The sequence below is a fragment of the Emys orbicularis genome, chromosome 2 (genome assembly GCF_028017835.1).
Source record: "Emys orbicularis isolate rEmyOrb1 chromosome 2, rEmyOrb1.hap1, whole genome shotgun sequence".
Taxonomy (NCBI): domain Eukaryota; kingdom Metazoa; phylum Chordata; order Testudines; family Emydidae; genus Emys; species Emys orbicularis.
Genome location: NC_088684.1, coordinates 45,851,951 through 45,877,165, shown reverse-complemented (window position 1 = coordinate 45,877,165; position 25,215 = coordinate 45,851,951). Strand labels below are relative to the sequence as shown.

Sequence of the window (25,215 nt, the reverse complement as noted above, 5' to 3'; positions counted from 1 at the left end):
TTGCAAATCTTCCACAGTGCAGTATGAATTTTGTTATACTGCCTATCACTGGTTTAATCTGACCCTTCAGTTTATTTTTAAGAACTGTGTGTTTCTTTTCAGCACCAGTTTACAATGACCAGAAGCTTAATGCTTGACCTTCTCTCTCTGAACGATTGCTTTGATTAAGGTATCATATAGCAGCAAACATAAGAAATGAATACTGCAAAACTTACGTAACATGTTTGGTAACTTAAATGGTAGTTAGCGCTTAATGCATGGCGAATACATGCCTCTGAATGCAGAGAGAAGGGTTTTGTGTGCATTTTCCTCACAAGAGAGCTTAAAGCTGTTTTCTGTGTGATTGTCAGGGAGAGACTTGTCTGGCTGGATGCTTCCTGGTTGTATTAGCATAACCCAACCCACACTGAACATACGCCCAGCACTACCTCATTTTACCACTGGCCTGAGGCCAAAAGCAAAAGCACTACAGTGAATATAAGGGGGAAATTACAGAGACGAGAATCGTAAACTTACCTAAGAGTAGACCAAATTTCTGAAAAGAGAAGAAAATGTTATATTTAATATGAATAATCTTTCCCTTTCAGATGTCTATTTACAAGGTTAAAAGCAAACATACTTATCAAGTATATTGAATACAAGAGAACAGCTGCAGAATGTAAGTGCTTCTGTTCATCTCTTTCTATAGCTTTGAAACTGAAAACTCAGAAGAAGAACTGGAGACTGGCACTGAACAGGGTAATTCTGCAGTGGTAATTTGTTAAGAAGGAGAAACTTTGGGGGAGATAAAGCATGGCAGGGGCGAAAAGGAGAAAGAAAAGTGCAGTGTGGAGGAAGATCCATGCTCTTCGCTGTGAAGATATCAAACTGTGGTGTGTGAGAAGGCTGCCTATTTTGAAGTGGGCACCCAGCTACAATTTGAAGGAAAACTTGATTCCTGATACAGTCTCTGGGATGATGCTGGCAATTCAACAGGTACCTCAAGGTACAGTAATACATCTGATTTTCACATTTTAAATAGCTTTAGTCAGACAATTGTCACTTTTCAGTAGAGTTTTTATTTCTTGCTTCTTAGTGTTACGATGAAGCCTGGGTTAAAAAAAAACCTAGAAAAAAAAAAGAATTGTACATTTTAATTAGACCCAATCTAATGGGATGTATAGGAGAGAGTTTTTTACACCCCTCACTTTTTATACATTGTAAACAAACATCTTTTCTTGTTTTTAACCAAGGTCTGTGAACAGGGGATTAATGTTACTATGTACCTGTCACTTTGACAGTAACACAAGACATATTGCAGAGTGTGACACAAGGATGAATGCCGGTGTTATGCAATGTATTACTAGTGTAACTGGCCATCACTTCCTACTTTCAAATTAGAAACAAACAAAGAGCTACAAAATAACTTTGTGTCTTGAAATGTTGTTTTGTTTTAAAAGTAAGCATCAGTATTACACAGTTACCTGTAGGAACCTTGAGAACTGCAGTAAACAAGTAACAAAACATTCTATACATAAAAAAGGCTCTCTGCCAAAGCTATTATCTGCAGACAGGATCTTGTGTGCATGGAGAGCTTGTGATTTCAGCTTGTATGTTGGTCTAATGAGATGTACTGTATCACATTACCTATTGCATCTCCCTTTCCAGCACTAATATAAACTAGGGGTGGAGCAGTAGTCTATTTTGGCAGCCATAGGTAAGTAACACCAATCTGGATTTATCTGGTGATTATTACAGGTGAAAAGTACAACCTAATGAATGATTCCAGAGAAATAAAGTCTTTTATCTATCTAACATCATTGTGCCCGACTTAGGCAACACTTTATACCCGTCCCTGGCAAATGCCATGTCAGTTTCTTGCCTGCCCAAAATGGACTCTCTAGCTACTTCTCTGATGCGCAGTGTAGATGTTATTTCTTTACAGTGTTGCAGAATGGCTAGCCTTAACTATCATTCATGCTGCTCAATTATAAGCACTTCTTTAATTGAATTATTCTGTAGCTGGAACCAACCGGTTTGTGTAAGTATTTGTGCTTTTAGGGTAATTAGGAACATCTGCATTGGCATGATTTAACTTTAAGAACCTTAATACTGTAGTGAACTATAAGTGTCTAATTTTACTGGTATAGTCTTATACAACAATTGTAATTAAAATGCTGCTAATAACAATATGTTAAACTCCAACAAAATATCAAATTAGGGACAATTATACATTACTAGTAGTTTCATCCAGCATAATCTTAATTGAATCTGGTTCCCAAAAATTATTTCTTACAAAGTAAAACTTTAAAAAGCTCAGGTGGTGCTGGAAAAATGCTGCTTTTCCAGATTATTCCATCTTGTTTGTTATGTAATCTAGAAAGAATGTGATACAACTTTAAATTAATTCTGTTGCTTAAAACCAACAATCAAAAAACCTCAAACTCCATCCTCCCCAAACAAAACAAAGCAACTCTCAAATAAAATCTGAGAATAAATTGTCTTTCTTTTTTGACATCAAAGTTGTCCATTTTGCTGGAAACTATTTTGAAGTGTGTGTGTGTGTGTGTGTGTGTGTGTGTGTGTGAGAGTGAGAGAGAAATATATTTTCAGACTGTTTGCACCCAGTCTTCTCATAGCATTGCATCTCTCGTCTGGTACTGGGACTATACTTTAATGTTAATCAGAGATTAGGAATAGACAGAAAAAAAGAACCAATCCAGTTTGCTGTATAGCATGAAGAAGAAGAGAATACAAATCTTGTAAACCTTATGTGTGTCGAGTTCTTTTCTTATAATACAAGAACAAAGAGTTATTTGGTGAAAATGAAAGCAACAAATTTAAAATGGTTAAAAGCAATTAAATTTATAAACCACTGAAAATTGACAGATGGAACTCACTGCCACAAGATATTGAGGCTAAAAGCCTAGTGTGATTCAAAAAAGGATGAGCTATTTATATGGATGTTGAGATCATCCTGCAGTTATATTAGATGGGATAAAATATTTTAAAGGGTTAGATGCCCTCAAGTTTCAGGGCATAAATCAACCACTAGCTTGACAGTGGTTAAGAAAAAACTTTCCTTACCATTTGTATTTTCCATAATTGTCCACGAGGGGAATTTTTGCACCTTCCTCTAAATCATCAGATGTGGCCATGTTCAGAGACAAGATACTAGACTAGAGGGAGGACTGTTCTTATCCGGTGTGACTGTTCCTGAGTTCCTGTGTCTGAACAAATGTCAGACAACATGGCCATTATCTCTTTGTTGGGGGTAGGAGAATAAGAAGAAAGGAAGTCATTGTCCTTGCATCATATATTTCAGCTCAAACCACAAAGATAATGCTCATAGTTAAGGTTACGATTTAGTCATGGGTGTTTATAGTATAAGTCGTGAACAGGGTGTGGGCAGTAAACAAAAATTCACGGCCCTGTGACCTGTCCATGACTTATACTATAAATACCCCTCACTAAATCTGGGGGGAGATACCCGGGGGGGACTGCTGGGGCGGTGTGCGGCACTGCTTGGGGGTGGGAACTGGGGGGCCGCTGCTGGGGGGGGGCGCCCCGGGGCCAGTGGCACTAGCTGCCGGAGGCTGCTGAGCAGCGGCTGCTCCAGCCTCCTGGGGACCGCTGAGCAGTGGCAGCTCTGGCTGTCCGGGAACCACTGCCGGGGGCCACCAGTAGCGGCTGCTCCGGCTGCCCAGGGACCGCCAGCAGCAGCTGCTCTGGCCACTCCAAGGACCGCTGCTTGGTGGTCCCGGGGCCAGCTGCCCAGGGCCACCCAAGCAGAGGCAGTGCAGCTGGGCCCGGGGCCGCTCCAGCAGCAGCTGGTGCAGCTGGCTGCAGGGCCGCCCAAGCGGCTGGCTGCAGAGCCGCTCCAGCAACGGCAGGTGTGGTTGTCCTTCTGTGCATAGGGGTGGCATCGAAAAAGGTACTAATCAGGTATCGGGACTCATATCACTGACTTTACATCGCCTGCTCTCTGACTTCCTCTAGTGGATGGGGTTCATCAAAGGCAGAGCCAGAGCATAATATGTTCTGGCAGTTCTGGCCCAGTGGAATAGTTCCTAAGAGACTGTTCCAGCTAGTGTAAGTTCATACAGCCCTGAGGTGGCTTAGAGCCAGCTTTGCCTCCCTGTTGCATCTCAGCACAGGTGAGGATGGAGCTCAAAGTATCTTAAAATTAACCCCCCAAAATCTAGCTTGTTGTGTGCCCTCACAAACAGCTGTTGAAGTGAACCCAGCAATAGGTCACTAGAAATCCCCCTGCTCAACTCTCACTGTGACAGAGTTGCAACATTTTGGGTGGCCTTTTTGTTAAGTCACGGTAGAGAACATTGCAAAATTCTGTCTTCAGTGTCACAAGACATGGAGCATGAAATCAGTTTGTGAAAGACGTGGCTGGAGAACACTTCTTATTAAAGGTTTGGTGGCCTAGAGAAAGGCCTCTCTTCTCACATATCCTGTATTCTTGGTCTTGCTTAAGTTCAGATTCTTTCTTTGATTTTCCTGATACAAGTGCGAAAACAACAAATATCACCCTTGTTGTCAAAGGAGATTAAGGCGTATGATTGGATGTCTAATGGTGTTATCCCATCCGTACTCTCTCTCAAAGATCTCCAACAGGCAACGTATAGAACTGAAAATCATCATACTCAACATCTATCCTTAAGGGAATATGTAATCTCTGCAAAGAATTTATCATCTAAGATTGTTGCTTCAAGTAATGTTGGAATCAGTTCAGAACATTCCCAGTCATGCTCAACCAGTCTTCCAGCCGATGAAACGAAATCCATATGATCAGCAACTTTAAATGCCACTATTAGACCCAATACTGCCAGCAAGGACAGGTATCCTGTGGCATACATATAGATCATTAGTGGCTGAGAAGGGCCAACTCAGCATATGTAATTTCCTAAAGCCAGAGAGATTTTTATCCTGTAGATCAGTGCTAACCACAGGACACACTCGGCAGTCACTACCACCTTCCCCAGTACTGTGGCCCAGAATGCCAGATCTTAATTCACCAGTTGCAGAGAGGTTGAGTGAGAATTTTTAATAACATAGGCTTCACTTCCAGCTTTTTCAGAGCGTGGAATCATCTCCCTCTTATTCTGCTAACTCCACTATCGTTGACAAAAGAGATATAACTGCTTTTAAAATAAACTGTCAGGCAAGGGTCTGAATCTCAGGCTGTGGGATTAAGCCCACCACTTTAGCTCTAAGTCTGAATTGACTTGTAATTCTCTCAGAAAGCCAAGGAACTTGAGACTTCATGATCTGGCAATAGGTCCTTAATTTGGCAATGTTTCTCAAAAATCTGGTACTCAAAATCTAGAAAATAGATCATACTTCTCTGCCAATGTCATATCCACTGATTGCTGACAATCCAGGTGGCTAAAACTGTCAACAAAACTAAGGAGGGATGACAGATTATTCTTTGTGAATGTTTATTGTAACCAATTAGTCAGCCAGTATTATCTATCCCCTTTTGTACCCCCCTCCTACTGCGAACCTGTTACAGCTCTCACCTATAAAGCCCGCCTCTTTAACTCAGGGAATGCTTGCTGTTTCTGACAGTTTGTACCCTCATGTTCATTCTTTTTACAAGATTGTGACAAATTGTATACAAAGTATACCTTGTGAGGTATCATTTTAAAACTCATCATCTGCTTACCATTTCTGTACTAGTAAAACATGTGTGCCCACATTGTATGTAAAGTTATAAAATTCTACTGTATGACTTTACTGAGACATGCTCCAAGTTTAGAAAAGCAGGCACAGACCAGTTCCTCAGAAACAAAAGGCAAACTGACACCTCAGCCAGGTGTCAATAAAATCAAATGGACTATCAGCTGGTTAAGCGGGCATTCTTTGGAAGGAAGAAGAGGGTGAGCAAGAAATTTACATTTTGGCAATGCAACAGCTAGGAGTTCCTGTGTAAACAGACTGGCTGTCACGTGAACTGCAGCTGGAGATGATTCTCAAAGAGGAGGAAAAGATATAAAAATGAGGAACAGAGGCCCCAAATCACCTCTCTTCGCTCATCTCTATTCATTTGAAAGACAAAGGACGTACCATTGAACTGGGTGAGTGGTCTTGTCTGAAGGAATCTAGCCAGACTTCTGTGAGCAGGTGGTGAGAAAAACCTTTTTGCTCTAACTTCACTTGGCTTGATAAGTTAAGTATTAGTTTGCATTTTGCCTTTTATTTTTTGTAACCAATTCTGACTTTTATGCTTCGTTACTTGTAATCACTTAAAATCTATCTTTCTGTAGTTAATATATTTGCTTTATTGTTTTAAATAAAGCAGTATGTGTTTGGATTGAAGTGCTTGGAAACCTCCATTTGAGATAACAGGGTTTGTGCATATCATTTTCTATTAATGAAATGATGGACTTTCTATGAGCTTGTTTTGTCCAGAAAGAAAGAGCTGGGCAGTACAAGACGCAAATTTCGGGGGATCAGTCTGGCACTGGGAATCTGATGGTATCGCTCTGTAATATAATTCACAAGTGGCTGGCTAGAAGCATTCATATAATTCAGTTGGGAGTGATTTTCCATGCTAGAGGTTGTTTGTGAACAAGCCAGGAGTGGTGGTTCTTACTGCGAAGCAGTGTAAAAAGCACTCCAGGTTGGAGAATTGAGGGGACACAGCTGTTCAGCAGTCCAGATTGTACCCTGGGGGATGTCACAGTGTTGAAGATCATGTAAATGGGATGCCACTTAATAAGTTAATTTTGCAGAGATAGTGGGAAATATGCTGTATGAGCAATTTTGTCCTGCACATGATGCATCAGTTATCATCAGCACCCTAATTCCTTATCCTCTTGTTAAATTCAGAAGAGAGGATCAAAGTCATGGTTCTTTCTTGGCCTTCTGGTGCTACCTCTGCCACCCACAAAAAAATTAATAATAAACTTGGGAAGGGTGAGACTGGACTCTCATTAATGTTAATGGCTAGTTTTTTATTTTCTACTTCTCTTGGGGATATTGGATTACCCCATTAAACATGGTGATTGTGAGCATAGCTCCAATATTCATAATCTTAAAACCACACAGGATAACCAATAACTCCTAGTATATCTAAATTCAAAAGTTTAAGGTTTAGCAAATGGCTTACAACAGCATTTTGAATGAGCTCCTGCTTTTGGTAAAGGTCTGATCTAAAACAGGTCTGACCTCTTCCCATTTTCATTCTAATCTTGGATTATGATATGTAGAGGGAGCAAATGAGACAATAGAGTCAAATCTTGGATGACATGTAGTCATGCAGCTGAGTTCCCCCCCTTCCCCCCACAAACAAATTAGACCCTGAAGGTACGCCTATGCACTGGCATAAAAAAACCCTGTGGCACCGAATCTCACAGTACAAGCTAGTTAGCTCATGTTGTGGGGCAAAAAATTGCAATGTAGATGTTTGGGCTTGGGCTGGAGTCTGGGCTCTGAGACCCACCCTTCTTGTTGGGTTTTAGACTGTGGGCTCCAGCCTGAGCCTGAAAGTCTACACTGCAATTTTAAGCACCGAAACCTGAACCCCACGAGCCCAAGTCAGCTGACTCAGGTCAGCTGCAGCTGTGCCCTGGGTCTTTTATTGCAGTGTAGAGGTACCTAAATATCTCTCTTGAGGTTCTGATAACCATAATCTCCTGCTGGCATCCCTTATAACTTGAGGCACTTCTGATTGAGCGTGCACCTGTCAGATTTCTCCTTCCTGCTACCTACTTAATAATACTTTGCACTTTCCATCTGAGGATGTTGAAGCTCTTTACAAGTATTTGGTCTAACAGTGGAATGGCAAGGTGGTAAAGTATTATCCCCATAGAAAGATTGAGTGGCTTGAATGAGGGTACACAGGTGGTTTTGCAGCAAAACCAAGAATAGACTCTATCGCCTGCCATTCCTAAGAGTTAGCCACACGACTACCCTTCCCTCCAATAACTGACAAATTCAGTGATATTTATAACTGTTAAAGAGAGAAAATTACCTCAGAAGATGAATAGAAAACCAGCGGTGCTTTATCTCTGGCTTCAGACTTTGTCTTGCCAAGGTCATGACATTTTGCGGGATTCATAAGAAATGTCACTTGTTTTGAATATGGGTCTGTCCACATGGTACACTGTTTATATGCATAAGCACTAAAAAGATGGGCAAATCACTTGTATGGCAGCATGTAGGTACAATATTTGGAGGACATTCATTTACAAATAAATCAAAATTTGGTACTGGGGAACATTCCCTGTTGTGGTGACAGCATAAGGATAGATTTTCATGTGGAATTTACATGCAGCATTATACACTTGTTGATTCTTCTGTGACCTTCAGTGGCCACGGAAGGTTGCACATCAGCTTCTTGTGCCCAGTTAAAGCATTCATTATACACTTGTTGACTCTTCTGTGACCTTCTGTGGGTATGGAAGGTTGCAGATTAGCTGCTTGTGCCCAGTTAAAAGCATTCATACCAAACTGAAAAAGGCTCCTGACACATAGTTATCTTCCCTCTTATATGTGTGCCTGCTGAGAAGAGAAAAATAGGCAACTGAAGTCTGATTTAAATCAGTCTCTCCATCCCTGCCAGCTCCCTGGTTCATTTTGTTTATTTTTTTAATTAAAGTTAATTTAGTCTAGAGCTGGATTTACTGCTGAACAAATGAAATCCCACACACTGACTGGAGACTCTGCCATTAAAAAGGAGCTATACCTGGTTTCATGCATTCCTGCACTCATGCTCAAGGTTTTGGAGGCATGGTGCCAGCATTAGTTTTTTTCAGACCACTGATGCAGGACCCCCAGCAGTGTTGTTTCAAAGGGTGATCTGTTGCCTAGGTTTTGCAAGCTCTTTCCTTAAGTGTTGACATAAATGTACGCAGAATGATTCACTTGAGTTAGTCAGGTAAAATCATTGTGTTCCAGCATGTGAGAATGGGGTGAGGGGAAGGCTTGTCCTATAGATGCACAACTACAGTATGTGCAGATGAAGATGAATGCGCTTCGTTGGAAGCAGAGCTAGAGAAGCCTCCTAGAGAAGAGCTTTGTAGCAGCCATGTAATTTACAGCCCATGTGAGTATATTCCTTATGGAAGAAAATCTCTCACTTCTTACAAAGAGTAATGATCTGAGCCCAGAGTTATGAACTGTAACATGTTAATATATATATCTACTACAGAGATTCACATTCACACAGATTCTCAGTGGATGCCCAGGGATGTAAAGTTCCGAGTTCTAGTGAACTAACAAAGTATTCAAAGGCTTCATGTCAGAGGTTGCAGTTGGCATTCAGGCCCCCTCTTGGGGTGACATGGCAACTTTGCCTCAGTTTCCTTCCTTCTTTGATGGACTTGTTGCTGTCTAGTCTGTTTTGGCTCTTTGTTACGACTGCGGCCCTTCAGCTGAGTCATTGGTAGTCTTCTCCCCTCTCAGTGTGCTAAAGAGTCCAGTATGTCAGGAGACCAATTGCCCTAGATAAAGGGCTTACAGTCCCTGGCCTCTTTGAGTGTGGCTCACTTGTTCAAGGTTTAACAAAAAACCCTTCTGGGTTTGGAAGGGGAACCCAGGTCCACCAACTCCTTCGGATTCCAGTCTAGGGACCCTGTATGAAGTGGTTGGTACCAATCTCTCCCAACCCCTTCCTGTTTCCCTGTCTTGCTTGCTACCATGCCTCTCTTGCAGGCCGTTCTTCAGAGTCTCATCCTGTGGCCCTCTTCTCCTGGAAGTCCAGCTTCCTGGATGGCTTCTCACCAGTCTGTGGCTGAAGGCTCCTGCTCTCAGAGGCTCTTCAGCCTTTCTGGCAGTCATACCCTGCCCTTTGCCCTGCAGCCTTTTTATCTCCACAGCTGTTGTGAGGCCACCAAACAGCCCAGCTGAGAAGGCAGTCCATTTCCCTTTTAATGCTTTCATGGCTGTGACTGGGTGGGGTCTATACACCCCAGGACCTCCTGCATGCATGACTCTGACTTCTTTAATTTTGACTGTGGGTAACGTTAAAAATGTGCACGTCCAGAGTGCCTCACATACCAGGTACATCATTCTGAAGCATTGATCTTCCAACAGAACATCAGGGAGTGGTGGTTCAAGTGATGTGGCTGGTTCATGGAGCAACACTGGAGGTGCATCCAAGGAATACCACCATGTTCACCAACAGTGAAAAAGATAATAATAGAGCTGGTTGGAAAATTCCATCAAAAATGAAACTGTCAAAAAATTGAAATAAACTTTTCAATTTTCTCCCTTTCCCCCCATTTTTTGATCAGTTCCATACCAAATACAAAGGTGGAGGCAATTTTAGATGAAATGGACCATGAGATATAAAGACTCATTGTGTTATTGCAAGAAGGACACAAATGGGAGAACACACACCAACTACTACAGTGGAGCCTCTTTTTTCTCTTTTTACTGCTTTTCCTAGTGAAAAGGGCACTCCCTGAAATTCTTGTTTCACTTGATACTGTTTTTTCTAATATCAGTTACAAGGACACTCAAATAGTTTTGGTGTAAAATGTAGGAGTGGGATGGAACAGAAACTTACAAAATCTAGTATGAATAGAAATGTTTTCTATTTTTTATTTCAACAAAAATCATTGTATGTTGGGATTGAAACATTTTCCTGTACTGTTTGGAACTCAAAAATTAATGTAGGATTGTGGTGGTATAGGAGAGCAAGGAAGTGAAACTGGCTAGACATAAACTTTAAACAAATCCAACCAACTTTCACTGTCAACAACAAGCACAGCAAAATGCAAAAGCCAAATATCAGTCATAATTGATTCTGATCAATCATAAATTACATTTTAAATTCTTTGTTTTAAACATCTAAGGTGATGTGCATTAATAAGTAAACTTTTTTAAAAAAAAAAAATCTGATTTTTAAATGGATATTGTTCCTTTAAATTTTGGTTTGGTTTCTGTTCCATTGTATAAATTTTAATCAACTTACATTCACTGCCTTAGAGATGTATGACAAACAATAGATTGCCACAAAGTGGGCCTCGTGACTTAGTCACAATAGAAAATATTACCATTGTTGTCATAACAATCCATGGTCACATATTATAGAACCAGAGTCAACAGTTAACTGTGTCATCATCAAGACAAAAATCCACATTTTTGCTTGAAAATCACAAGCTTGTATCAGTAATATAGAGGAGCAGCTCTGCTGATGAACAAGACAAATGTTGATGGAAAAATGAAGACAAAGTAGAGAACTAGTGCAGATTCTAAATTGCTCCCCAACTTGTCCGAGATCTGCCCAAACCTAATGATCTTCCCAGGATACTGCAAAAACCATTGACTTGGTAGGGTTCATTTTGGGAAGGATGAAGGTATGATTTGGGTTTGGGAGGATTTTCTGGAGTTTTTCCATTTTTATTTGGGCCATCCGTGGTAAGTTGTTATGTAAAGTTGCTCACTGGGAGAGTTAATTCATTTGTATATTAGTCATAATGCTGCTGGGTGGATATTGTAACTCTAATTATTAACAGTGTGTTCAGAGCTTTTCTATGTATTATTTTTAATGTTAAATCTAAATAAATGATTTTATGGCTTCATAGCCTTAATTTCCGTTAGAATGCTATGTGCAAAATTTAATGATAATCCTTTGTTTTCCAGCCTTGCTGTAAGAGGAAGGGTTTTTTTTTTTTTAAGTTAAAATCAAGAGGCTTGTATTCAGGGTGAAATTCACCTCAGTGCAGAAGAGCCACACTAACCCCTATTCTTCTCTTGAGCTCTGATTTAAGGGCTTAAGTACAGTTTAAGAGACGTAGAGGGCTTTGTATTTGTCCTCTGCACTGGGGTGAATTTCATCCTAATGATGAAATGTTATAGAATCATAGGGTTAGAAGGGACAGAAAGGGTCATCTAGTCTAACCCCCTGCCAAGGTGCAGGATTTGTTGTGGCTAAACCTTCCAAGACCAATGGCTACCCAGCCTCCTTTTGAAAACCTCCAGTGAAGGAGTTTCCACAACCTCTCTAGGCAGTCTACCTTTGTCCTGCTCTTCTTATAATTAGGAAGTTTTTCCTGGGATTTAATCTAAATCTGCTATGCTGTAGTTTGAATCTATTGCCTCTAGTCCTGCCTTCTGTGGCAAGAGAGAATAACTTTTCTTTATCTTTTCTATGGCAGCCTGTCAAATATTTGAAAACCACTGTCATGACCCCCCTGAATCTTCTCTTTTCCAAACTATGTTTATGTTTTTGCATTGTATTAGGGAGGTGAGTATTTCACTGTGGGGGCCCATTTTCAAATGTGGACACTTAAAGTATGTCATTTTGTTGGTCAAATCTGTACTTAGGCATTTCATGTGTCTAAGGGCCAAATTCTGTCCTCAGATATGTGTGTGCAACTCAGGAGGAGTTGTATGTTATCATATTGAAGGGTGAATTTATTAGTGCTTATTTGAGTGCCCCAGATATGGGATTTGGACATCTCATTAGGGCATCCAGATTTGAACAATGGAAAGATGTTTGAAATCAACAAGCACAATTTTCATGCTCATCAGGTTCCCAACAAGGAAGTTCTTTGAATGTACAGGACTTCAGGCAAGATTTATTTAATTTTGCATTGAGAATAGTGGACTGTGAGATATTTGCAAAAGTCACAAGATTAATTGTAGACCTGAGATACTGTCTTCTTGTTTTCCTTGTTCTGGGATAATACTTTTATCTTATATACCATGATGCCAAAAAGATATGGCGTAGCCTTTCCGTCTGGATAGCCATGTGTTCAGATGTGTATATCCAGATGTGGGAATTTAACTGTAATTCTGACTAATCTGACTCTAATTTGCTTCTTTGGTGACACTTCATTACTGTCATAGTTGTAGTTTCAAACTGGCACATTCAATAGTAATTCCCAAGTCAGCAGGTTAAGATACAGGACTTAGCAGCTCTTCTTGTTTGCACCCAGGTTCATTATTCTATAGCTATCTGCGTTTGTCATCTACCTGCAGTGGTGCCACATGTCGCCAGCTTGGCCAGTGTAGCATACACAGTGTAGCATGTGATGTGTCACGAAGCCCAGCGATAGCCAGAGAGCTCCATTTTAAAAGAAACCATGGCACATAATGTTATCTTCCGATAGTGAGTTAACTAAAGCATGCCACCACAGTATTTATATATAATATCTGAACCTATTGTTCATTTCTTGTTTGCAGTTCTTTACATTGGAATAGCCATTCTTTCTTGAAAGCCTTACTTTCGCCACCAGTGGGGTTCTCCTTCCTTAAAAATGAGGAGGAGCTGGCGTCTCCATTCTTAATGACTTTTCAGTGTGAAGAAGTGCAATACAGTAGTATTATTACCATCTGTTTCCTGCCTTTTGACTACTTTTTGAACCCAACGAATGTATTGTAACAAAGTTGAACCTGAAAAACTAAAATCAGTGAGCGAAATCAAACGACCCTCTGCTCTGTTTGTTAATAAAATGGTTTGAACTTTTATAATACCTTACACCTGAGGATTTCATGCTTAAGAGGGATTTTATTAAGCTTTATGACACCCTTCTGATGATACCCATTGCATAGATGGGTAAACTGAAACGTGCAGTTTGTCTGAAACCATACAAAATCAGTGGTAGAGACAGGAATAGAATCTAGGATTTCTGAGTCCTGGTGACCTGTCCTAACCACTAGACAGCACTGTCTCATTGTTTTCTAGGTAACATAGAAGGAATGAGAAACTACTTCTGGAAACTGAACGGACATAATAGGACAGAGTTTAAAAACAAAACACCTAGATTGTGCCCCTATATATAGGGTGTGAAAACGCACTGCCCAGCAGCAGCTCCCTAATTGGTGGAATTCCTCCAGGGACACTGGGGATGTGTGGATCAAAGTGGCCCCCGCTACACCATTTCCAGGGTTCAGTGTGGACTCTGTTTGTGTGGGCCAGCTCTGTTGGGCAGTGAGGAGGGGATGGGTTATGGCTCTTGTTTTCCCTGAATGCTAAGCACCTAGGACTCCTTGTGCCCTGCACACACCTTGTTCATGTGTGCTGGACCAAACACAGTCTGGCCACAGTAGTCACAAGTCTCAGATTCAAACCATTTTTGGAAACTTAAGAACAAAGTAAACGCTTGCAGAGGGGTGAGAATCTGGTAAGTCTGACATTTATAACTAGATAGTGACAGCTTACTTCCCAGTAGTTTAAGCCTCATTTCCCCCATTAGAGCTAAGAGGAAACAAAGTAATACTGTATTTAATCCCATATTGATTAGTAGCTGTGAGTAGCAAATATGTAAACGTCCTACAGCAGGAAATTTCTTAACTTAGCTTGAGAGTCATTACAATACTCTCCACTAGCCATTACAATTCCTCAGTTAATTCCTCTTGAACTGAGTAATTAAAATCTATTAATTTAAGCACATGAAAACCTATTAAAGGTAAACTGCACACACTTTATTTAATCTTAAAACTAGTTAACATCCCAAATCTGTAAGTGCAGACTAAAAAACAATACAAAGACTACCCCCACCTGACTTTATACATTAAAATGTATATTTGAAAATTATTATGATTTAAATAACAGGCCACGTTCTGTACTTCCCCTGCAGGAAGGAACTGATCACAGACACCGAAAACAATACACGAGAACTAAATTCTGTAGAGCAGTGTTGAGGTTATCAAAGTAGTTCAGAGTGTGCACTCCATTCACTGAAGTGTTACTATTTTGTTTTTAAATGTAAATGTTCTGTATTTGTAATTGTCTAGTTTGCACGTGCATACTGTTTAATGATATTGGATCTTAAACGTACGAAGTTTTGCAGTTCACCTTAGCCAGGATTTATGGACCCATTTCACAAACACTGCTTAGAAAATGGACCCCTGGTTCTAGCCATTCAGTAAGGGGTCATTTGTCTATTTCCTCAGAGTTTATCTACACATAAAAGTTGTACCACTTTGACTGTAGTGGTCTAGTTTAACCAGTACAACTCCCCTATAGTGGATGAAGTTATACTGGTATAGCTAATTCCCGAACAGGAAAGGGGATAAGCTATACCTGCATAAAGCACCTTTATACCAGCAGAACTGCATACGCAGTAGGAGTTGTACTGGTATAACTATCTTGATTTAAAAAATCACCCCCCAATTGAAATAATTGTGCTGCATAGATCAGACTTGCGTAGTCCTCTCCTCCTTCCCCATGTTCCCCTCTTCTTCCTGCCTGCCCCTTTAGGCAGGGCAAGCGTTCATCTCCTTCTGCCTCTTCTGGAGTTTCTGGTGTGTTTCTTTTCACCTTGTGCCTTCTCTTTTCTGTAGACTTTGGGCTGAGTATCCTGTCCCGCTGTCCCCAACATGGACATAGGAATTGCCATATGAGATCAATGGTCTATATAGTCCAGTATCCTATCTCTGCCAGTGACTAATCCCAGATGCCTTAGAGGAAGGTGCTGGATGAGGACTCAGGAGACATGGATTCCATTCCCAGCTCTGCTGCTGGCCTACTTAGTGACCTTGGACAAGTCATGTCCCTTCTCTGTGCCTCCATTTCCCTATCTGTAAAATGGGGATAATAATACTGACCTCCTTTGTAAAGTGCTTTGAGATCTATGGATGAAAACTGCTATATAAGAACTAGGTATTATTAATAGATAATTATGGAAAAATCCACCCAAAACAGAAGATTCCTCCAAACCCCATTGCTCAGTGGTTGGTTTATGCCTTAGCTTTTTATAGATGTAATTATCATTGCAGGTAGTTTTAATCCTGCTGTTAAAACTGTGGACTTTACCCCCACCAAAACCAAATGTAAAGTAATTTGATATCTTGGTGCAAAGGATTAAAATGCTTATACCAATGCTAGAAGCCTAAATAATAAGATGGGAGAACTAGAGTGCCTAGTATTAAAAGACGATATTGATATAATAGGCATCACAGAAACCTGGTGGAATGAGGATAATCAATGGGACACAGTAATACCAGGGTACAAAATATATTGGAAGGACAGAACAGTTCATGCTGGTGGGGGAGTGGCACTATATGCGAAAGAAAGCATAGAATCAAATGAAGTAAAAATCTTAAATGAACTAAATTGTACTATAGAATCTCTGTGGATAGTAATTCCATGCTTGAAAAATAAGAATATAGCAGTAAGGCTATATTACAGACCACCTGACCAGGATGGTGTTAGTGACTCTGAAATGCTCAGGGAGATTAGAGAGGCTATTAAAATAAAAAAACTCAATAATAATAATAATGGGGGATTTCAACTATAACCCATATTGACTGGATACATGTCACCTCAGGAAGGGATGCTGAGATAAAGTTTCTTGATACCTTAAATGACAGCTTCTTGGAGCAGCTATTCCTGGAACCCACAAGAAGAGAGGCAATTCTTGATTTAGTCCTAAGTGGAGCACAAGATCAGGTCCAAGAGGTGAATATAGCTGGACCGCTTGGTAATAGTGACCATAATATAATTAAATTTAACATCCCTGTGGCGGGGAAAACTCCACAGCGGCCCAACACTGTAGCATTTAATTTCAGAAAGGGTGTCATAACTATAAAGGGAAGGGTGACAGCTCTCCTGTGTACAGTGCTGAGATCCCTCCTGGCCAGAGACTCCAAATCCTTTTACCTGTAAAGGGTTAAGAAGCTCGGGTAACCTGGCTGACACCTGACCCCAGGGACCAATAAGGGGACAGGATACTTTCAAATCTTGGGAGGGGAAAGGCTTTTGTGTGTGTCCTTTGTTTGAGGGGTTGTTCGCTCTTGGGACTGAGAGGGACCAGACATCAATCCAGGTTCTCCCCATCTTTCTAAACAAGTCTCTCTTATTTCAAAATTGTAAGTAAAGCCAGGCAAGGCGTCTTAGATTTACTTTGTTTTCTCAACTTGTAAATGTACCTTTTACCAGAGTGCTTATCTTGTTTGCTATACTTTGAACCTAAGACAGAGGGGATTCCTCTGAGCTCTTTAAGTTTGATTACCCTGTAAAGTTATTTTCCATACTGATTTTGCAGAGATGATTTTTACCTTTTGCTTTAATTAAAAGCCTTCTTTTTAAGAACCTGATTGATTTCTCCTTGTTTTAAGATCCAAAGGGGGTTTGGATCTGTATTCACCAGGAGTTGGTGAAAGGAAGGAGGGGAGAAGGGTCAATTTCTCCTTGTTTAAGATCCAAGGAGTTTGGATCTGTATTCACCAGGGAATTGGTGAAAGGTTTCTCAAGGCTTCCCAGGGAGGGAATTCTTAAGATGGTGGCAGCGGACCAGAGCTAAGCTGGTAGATAAGCTTAGAAGTTTTCATGCAGGCCCCTACATTTGTACCCTAAAGTTCAAAGTGGGGATACAGCCTTGACATGGTGGCACAGCGGTGGGATCGTTTTAAACCCAAAAGCCAGTAAGAGATTTTTTTTTCCTTCTAGCTGCTTGGAGAGCAGAGCTGAAGGTAGATGCATATCTTATCTCTCCTTGCCTGAAGGCAGAGGTGTTAAGTTTTTTTAACAAGGTCCTTTGTTAAGAGAACGGTTCAATAAGTGAGCAAACTTTGATCTGGTAAAGGTAATTTACAATCTGAATTGTTTTTTTTTCTTTTTACATCCTCGGAAGTAGCTAGTTAGAAAGTCTCTGTTAACTCAGCAGCACTCAGCAGGAGCCTGAGCTAAATACATCCCAGTTTCAGTCAACTGCAGAGGGTGTGACCCAGCACAAGAAAACAGGAAAATGACTACCAAAGAAGCAGCTAACAAAATAGAACTGGCCAAACTAGAAGCAGAAGAAAATGAAAGAAAACATCAAAGACTGCTTCAAATTAAAAAACTTGAACAGGAGGCCCATGAAAGAGAAGAGAAAGCCAAACAGGAGGCCCATGAAAGAGAAGAAAAAGCCAAACAGGAGGCCCATAAAAGAGAGATGGAGCTGAAAGAAAAAGAGATGGAACTGGAAGCAGCAAGGACTAGGCAGGGTGCATCAGACCATCCTAACAACTCCTCTCCAGGTACCACTTCCCATCCCAGGAAATTCCCCACCTACAAGGCAGGCGATGATACTGAGGCCTTCTTAGAAAATTTTGAAAAGGCCTGCCTTGGATACGACATCCCTCCAACCCAGTACATGGTAGAGCTGAGGCCGCAGCTCAGTGGACCCTTAGCAGAGGTGGCGGCTGAAATGCCTAAGGAACACATGAACAGTTATGAACTTTTTAAAAACAAGGCCAGAATCAGAATGGGGCTAACACCTGAGCATGCCCGTCGGCGGTTCAGAGCCCTAAGGTGGAAACCAGATGTGTCATTTACCCGGCATGCCTACCACATTGACAAAAATTGTGATGCCTGGGTATCAGGAGCAAATGTTAAATCTCTGGAAGATCTGCTTTCCCTAGTAAAAATGGAGCAGTTTTTAGAGGGTGTTCCTGAGGAAATAGAAAGGTACATCCTAGATGGGAAGCCCAAAACTGTAACCGAGGCGGGGGAGATTGGAGCCAAATGGGTGGAGGTGACAGAAAAGAAAAAAGCTAGTAGCAGTTGGAGCGAATATCAGAAGGGGCAAGCCGAAACAAAACCTTATCACCGGGGACAACCCAAGGCCCCACCCACATCCCAAGGGAAACCCCAGACGCCTTCTCAGCCCACCACACCAGTCTCCATCAACCAACATCGCCCCGGTGATACCTTAGCAGGGCGATGTTTTAAATGTAATGAACTGGGGCATATAAAGGCTCACTGCCCCAAGAACCCCAACCGATTACAGTTCATTACACTCCAATCACACCAAAGAACCCCAGACCCCGATGCCTCTCTCATACCCTCGGAGCGAAGGGAAACCTTGAGAGTGGGCGGTAAGAAGGTTACCGCTTGGAGGGACACTGGGGCACACTATCCACCAATCCCTAGTGGACCCCAAACTCATCAACCCTGAGGCTACAGTGACAATTCAACCCTTCGTGTCACAGTCTGTAACCTTGCCTACAGCCCAGTTGCATGTCCAGTACAAGGGCTGGTCAGGAATGTGGACTTTTGCAGTCTATGACAATTATCCCATTCCCATGCTGCTGGGGGAAGACTTGGCCAACCATGTGAAGCTAGCCAAGAGGGTGGGAATAGTCACCCGCAGCCAGGCTAAGCAAGCTTTCACCCCCATCCCTGTTCCTGAGCCGTCCACCAGGGCCCCGTCTGTGTTACCGGAGACCCAAAAACAGGTGGTGGAACCGGATCCCCTGCCAACGACTGCAACAGCCGTAGTGGATCCAATCCCAGAGACCCAGCCAAAGCCAGTCCCAGAACCGGAACTGGCAACGCAACCAGCACCAGAACCATTGCCAGCACTGAGTCCAGCGCTTGCAACCCTGTCTACAACTCCAATGCCAGAGGGCACCAGCGAGCCTAAACTGGCGGAAGCAGCAGATAACCCTACCCAAGAGGCTCAGCCAGAGCCTGAAATACCACATAGTGCACCAGCGGACAGCGGTTCACAGTCAATGGAAAAAGCCCCAGCACCTGCATCGCTTCCAGAGGGACCAAGCCCCAGTCCACAGTCCAAGGAGGAACTGATGTCTCCAGCATCAAGGGAACAGTTCCAGGCCGAGCAGGAAGCAGATGACAGCCTTCAAAAAGCTTGGGTGGCGGCACGGAGCACCCCACCGCCTCTCAGCTCTTCTAACCGATCCCGGTTTGTTGTAGAAAAAGGACTTTTATACAAGGAGACTCTTTCTGGTGGGCACCAGGAAGACTGGCATCCTCAAAGACAGCTGGTAGTTCCCACTAAGTATCGGGTAAAACTCTTGAGCTTAGCCCATGATCATCCCAGTGGCCATTCTGGGGTGAACAGAACCAAAGACCGGTTGGGGAAGTCCTTCCACTGGGAGGGAATGGGCAAGGACGTTGCTAATTATGTCCGGTCTTGTGAGGTGTGCCAACGAGTGGGAAAGCCCCAAGACCAGGTTAAAGCCCCTCTCCAGCCACTACCCATAATTGAGGTCCCATTTCAGCGAGTAGCTGTGGATATTCTGGGTCCTTTCCCAAAGAAGACACCCAGAGGAAAGCAGTACGTACTGACTTTCATGGATTTTGCTACCCGATGTCCGGAAGCTGTACCCTTAAGCAACACCAAGGCTAAAAGTGTGTGCCAGGCATTAGCAGACATTTTTGCCAGGGTAGGTTGGCCCTCCGACATCCTTACAGATTCGGGAACTAATTTCCTGGCAGGGAACATGAAAAACCTGTGGGAAGCTCATGGGGTGAATCACTTGGTTGCCACCCCTCATCACCATCAAACCAATGGTCTGGTGGAGAGGTTTAATGGAACTTTGGGGGCCATGATACGTAAATTCGTAAATGAACACTCCAATGATTGGGACCTAGTGTTGCAGCAGTTGCTTTTTGCCTACAGGGCTGTACCACATCCCAGTTTAGGGTTTTCACCATTTGAACTTGTGTATGGCCGCGAGGTTAAGGGGCCATTACAGTTGGTGAAGCAGCAATGGGAGGGGTTTACGCCTTCTCCAGGAACTAACATTCTAGACTTTGTAAGCAACCTACAAAACACCCTCCGACACTCTTTAGCCCTTGCTAAAGAAAACCTAAAGGATGCTCAGGAAGAGCAAAAGGCCTGGTATGATAAACATTCCAGAGAACGGTCCTTCAAAGTAGGAGACCAAGTCATGGTCTTAAAGGCGCTCCAGGCCCATAAAATGGAAGCGTCGTGGGAAGGACCATTCACGGTCCAGGAGCGCCTAGGAGCTGTTAACTATCTCATAGCCTCCCCCACCTCCAACATAAAGCCTAAGGTATACCATGTTAATTCTCTTAAGCCCTTTTATTCTAGAGAATTAAACGTTTGCCAGTTTACAGCCCAGGAAACTGATGACGCGGAGTGGCCTGCAGGTGTCTACTATGAAGGAAAAAGGAATGGTGGCGTGGAAGAGGTGAACCTCTCCACGACCCTGGGACGTCTGCAGCGACAGCAGATAAAGGAGCTGTGCACAAGCTTTGCACCGATTTTCTCAGCCACTCCAGGACGGACCGAACGGGCATACCACTCCATTGACACAGGTAATGCTCACCCAATTAGAACCCCACCCTACCGGGAGTCACCTCATGCCCAAGCGGCTATACAAAGGGAGATCCAGGACATGCTACAGATGGGTATAATCCGCCCCTCTAGCAGTGCATGGGCATCTCCAGTGGTTCTAGTTCCCAAACCAGATGGGGAAATACGCTTTTGCGTGGACTACCGTAAGCTAAATGCTGTAACTCGTCCTGACAACTATCCAATGCCACGCACAGATGAGCTATTGGAGAAATTGGGACATGCCCAATTCATCTCTACTTTAGACTTAACCAAGGGGTACTGGCAAGTACCACTAGATGAACCCGCTAAGGAAAGGTCCGCCTTCATCACCCAGGCAGGGGTGTATGAATTCAATGTACTCCCTTTCGGGTTGCGAAATGCACCCGCCACCTTCCAAAGACTTGTAGATGGTCTCTTAGCGGGATTGGGAGAATCTGCCGTTGCCTATCTCGATGATGTGGCCATTTTTTCTGATTCATGGACAGAACACCTGGAGCACCTGAAAAAAGTCTTCGAGCGCATCCGACAGGCAGGACTAACTGTTAAGGCTAAAAAGTGTCAAATAGGCCAAAACAGAGTGACGTACCTGGGGCACCAGGTGGGTCAAGGAACTATAAATCCCCTACAGGCCAAAGTGGATGCTATCCAAAAGTGGCCGGTTCCAAAGTCAAAGAAACAGGTCCAATCCTTCTTAGGCTTGGCCGGATATTATAGGCGATTTGTACCACACTACAGCCAAATCGCCGCCCCGCTGACAGACCTAACCAGAAAGAAACAGCCAAATGCAGTTCAGTGGACTGATAAGTGTCAAAAGGCCTTTAACCAGCTTAAGGCAACACTCATGTCTGACCCTGTGCTAAGGGCCCCAGACTTTGACAAACCGTTCCTAGTAACCACAGATGCGTCCGAGCGAGGCGTGGGAGCAGTTTTAATGCAGGAAGGACCGGATCAAGAATTCCATCCTGTCGTGTTTCTCAGCAAGAAACTGTCTGAGAGGGAAAGCCACTGGTCAATCAGCGAAAAGGAATGCTACGCCATTGTGTACGCGCTGGAAAAGCTACGCCCATACGTTTGGGGACGGCGGTTCCAACTACAAACAGACCATGCTGCGCTACAGTGGCTTCATACCGCCAAGGGAAATAACAAAAAACTTCTTCGGTGGAGTTTAGCTCTCCAAGATTTTGATTTTGAAATACAACACATTTCGGGAGCTTCTAACAAAGTGGCTGATGCACTCTCCCGGGAAAGTTTCCCAGAGTTAACTGGTTAACAATTGTTCTTGTAATGAAACATATTGTTAGTTTTTATATAATCAGTAGTATGTCTAAAGGTACATGTGTCTTATTAACTCTGTTTTCTCCTAGAGCTCCAGGAAAGAAATCACAGCCAGTGTGGAACCAAACGTCCAACACTATCTGTGATTTGGGGGGCGTGTCATAACTATAAAGGGAAGGGTGACAGCTCTCCTGTGTACAGTGCTGAGATCCCTCCTGGCCAGAGACTCCAAATCCTTTTACCTGTAAAGGATTAAGAAGCTCGGGTAACCTGGCTGACACCTGACCCCAGGGACCAATAAGGGGACAGGATACTTTCAAATCTTGGGGGGGGGAAAGGCTTTTGTGTGTGTCCTTTGTTTGAGGGGTTGTTCGCTCTTGGGACTGAGAGGGACCAGACATCAATCCAGGTTCTCCCCATCTTTCTAAACAAGTCTCTCTTATTTCAAAATTGTAAGTAAAAGCCAGGCAAGGCGTCTTAGATTTACTTTGTTTTCTCAACTTGTAAATGTACCTTTTACCAGAGTGCTTATCTTGTTTGCTATACTTTGAACCTAAGACAGAGGGGATTCCTCTGAGCTCTTTAAGTTTGATTACCCTGTAAAGTTATTTTCCATACTGATTTTGCAGAGATGATTTTTACCTTTTGCTTTAATTAAAAGCCTTCTTTTTAAGAACCTGATTGATTTCTCCTTGTTTTAAGATCCAAAGGGGGTTTGGATCTGTATTCACCAGGAGTTGGTGAAAGGAAGGAGGGGGGAAGGGTCAATTTCTCCTTGTTTAAGCTCCAAGGAGTTTGGATCTGTATTCACCAGGGAATTGGTGAAAGGTTTCTCAAGGCTTCCCAGGGAGGGAATTCTTAAGATGGTGGCAGCGGACCAGAGCTAAGCTGGTAGATAAGCTTAGAAGTTTTCATGCAGGCCCCTACATTTGTACCCTAAAGTTCAAAGTGGGGATACAGCCTTGACAGGGGAACTACACAAAAATGAGGAGGTTAGTGAAACAGAAATTAAAAGGTACAGTACCAAAAGTAAAATCCTTGCAAGCTGCTTGGAAACTTTTTAAAGACAGCATAATAGAGGCTCAACTTAAATGTATACCCCAATTAAAAAAACATAGTAAGAGAACCAAAAAAGAGCCACCGTGGTTAAACAACAAAGTAAAAGAAGCAGTGAGAGGCAAAAAAGCATCCTTTAAAAAGTGGAAGATAAATCCTAATGAGGAAAATAGAAAAGAGCATAAACTCTGGCAAATGAAGTGTAGAAATATAATTAGAAAGACCAAAAAAGAATTTGAAGAACTGCTAGCCAAAGACTCCAAAAGAAATAGCAATTTTTAAAAAAATACATCAGAAGCAGAAAGCCTGCTAACCAACCAGTAGGACCACTGGATGATCAAGATGCTAAAGGAGCACTCAAAGACGATAAGGCCATTATGGAGAAACTAAATTAATTCTTTGCATTGGTCTTCACTGTTGGGGATGTGAGGGAGATTCCCAAACCTGAGCCATCCTTTTTGGGTGACAGATCTGAGGAACTGTCCCAAATTGAGGTGTCATTAGAGGAGGTTTTGGAACAAATTGATAAACTAAACAGTAATAAGTCTCCAGGACCTGATGGTATTCACCCAAGAGTTCTGAAGAAATTCAAATGTGAAATTGCAGGACTACTAACTGTCATCTGTAACCTATCATTTAAATCAGCTTCTGTACCAAATGACTGGAGGATAGCTAATGTGACGCCAATTTTTAAAAAGGGCTCCAGAGGTGACCCTGGCAACTACAGGCCAGTAAGCCTCACTTCAGTACCAGCAAATTGGTTGAAACTATCGTAAAGAACAAAATTGTCAGACACATAGATGAACATAATTTGTTGGGAAATAGTCAACATGGTTTTTGTAGAGGGAAATCATGCCTCACCAATCTACTAGAATTCTTTGAGGGGGTCAACAAGCATGTGGACAAAGGAGATCCAGTGGATATAGTGTATTTAGATTTTCAGAAAGCCTTTGACAAGGCCCCTCGCCAAAGGCTCTTAAGCAAAACAAGCAGCCATGGGATAAGAGGGAAGGTGGATTGGTTCTCTCATGGATTGGTAATTGGTTAAAAGATAGGAAACAAAGGATAGGAATAAATGGTCAGTTTTCAGAATGGAGAGAGGTAAATAGTGGTGTCCCCCAGGGATCTGTACTGGGTCCGGTCCAATTTTACATATTCATAAACGATCTGTAAAAAGGGGTAAACAGTGAGGTGGCAAAATTTGCAGATGATACAAAATTACTCAAGATTGTTAAGTCCCAGGCGGACTGCGAAGAGCTACAGAAGGATCTCACAAAATTGGGTGACTGGGCAACAAAATGGCAGATGAAATTTAATGTTGATAAATGCAAAGTAATGCACATTGGAAAACATAATCCTAACTATACATATAAAATGATGGGGTCTAAATTAGCTGTTACCACTCAAGAAAGAGATCTTGGAGTCATTGTGGATAGTTCTCTGAAATCATCCACTCAATGTGCAGCGGCAGTCAAAAAAGCGAACAGAATGTTGGAAATCATCAAGAAAGGGATAGATAATAAGATGGAAAATATCATATTGCCTCTATATAAATCCATGGTATGCCCACACCTTGAATACTGAGTGCAGATGTGGTCGCCCCATCTCAAAAAAATATATTGGAATTGGAAAAGGTTCAGAAAAGGGCAACAAAAATGATTAGGGGTATAGAACAGCTTCCATATGAGGAGAGATTAATAAGACTGGGACTTTTCAGCTTGGAAAAGAGGTGACTAAAGGAGGATATGATAGAGGTCTATAAAATCATGCGTGGTATAGAGAAAGTAAATAAGGAAGTGTTATTTACTCCTTCTCATAATACAAGAACAAGGGGCCACCAAATGAAATTAATAGGTAGCAGGTTTAAAACAAACACAAGAAAGTATTTTTTCACGCAATG

The 25,215-nt window shown here is 42.3% G+C and overlaps 1 protein-coding gene across 1 annotated transcript in view; it reads left to right on the top strand.

The window, feature by feature from the left end:
- The first annotated feature begins 792 nt into the window (after positions 1 to 792).
- The window catches only part of SLC26A7 (solute carrier family 26 member 7), a 135,017-nt gene continuing 110,594 nt past the window's right edge, over positions 793 to 25,215 (top strand). Inside the window, exon 1 of the mRNA XM_065399357.1 lies at positions 793 to 985. Coding sequence (XP_065255429.1) covers positions 793 to 985 — 193 coding nt within the window. The remainder of the gene's footprint in view (positions 986 to 25,215) is intronic.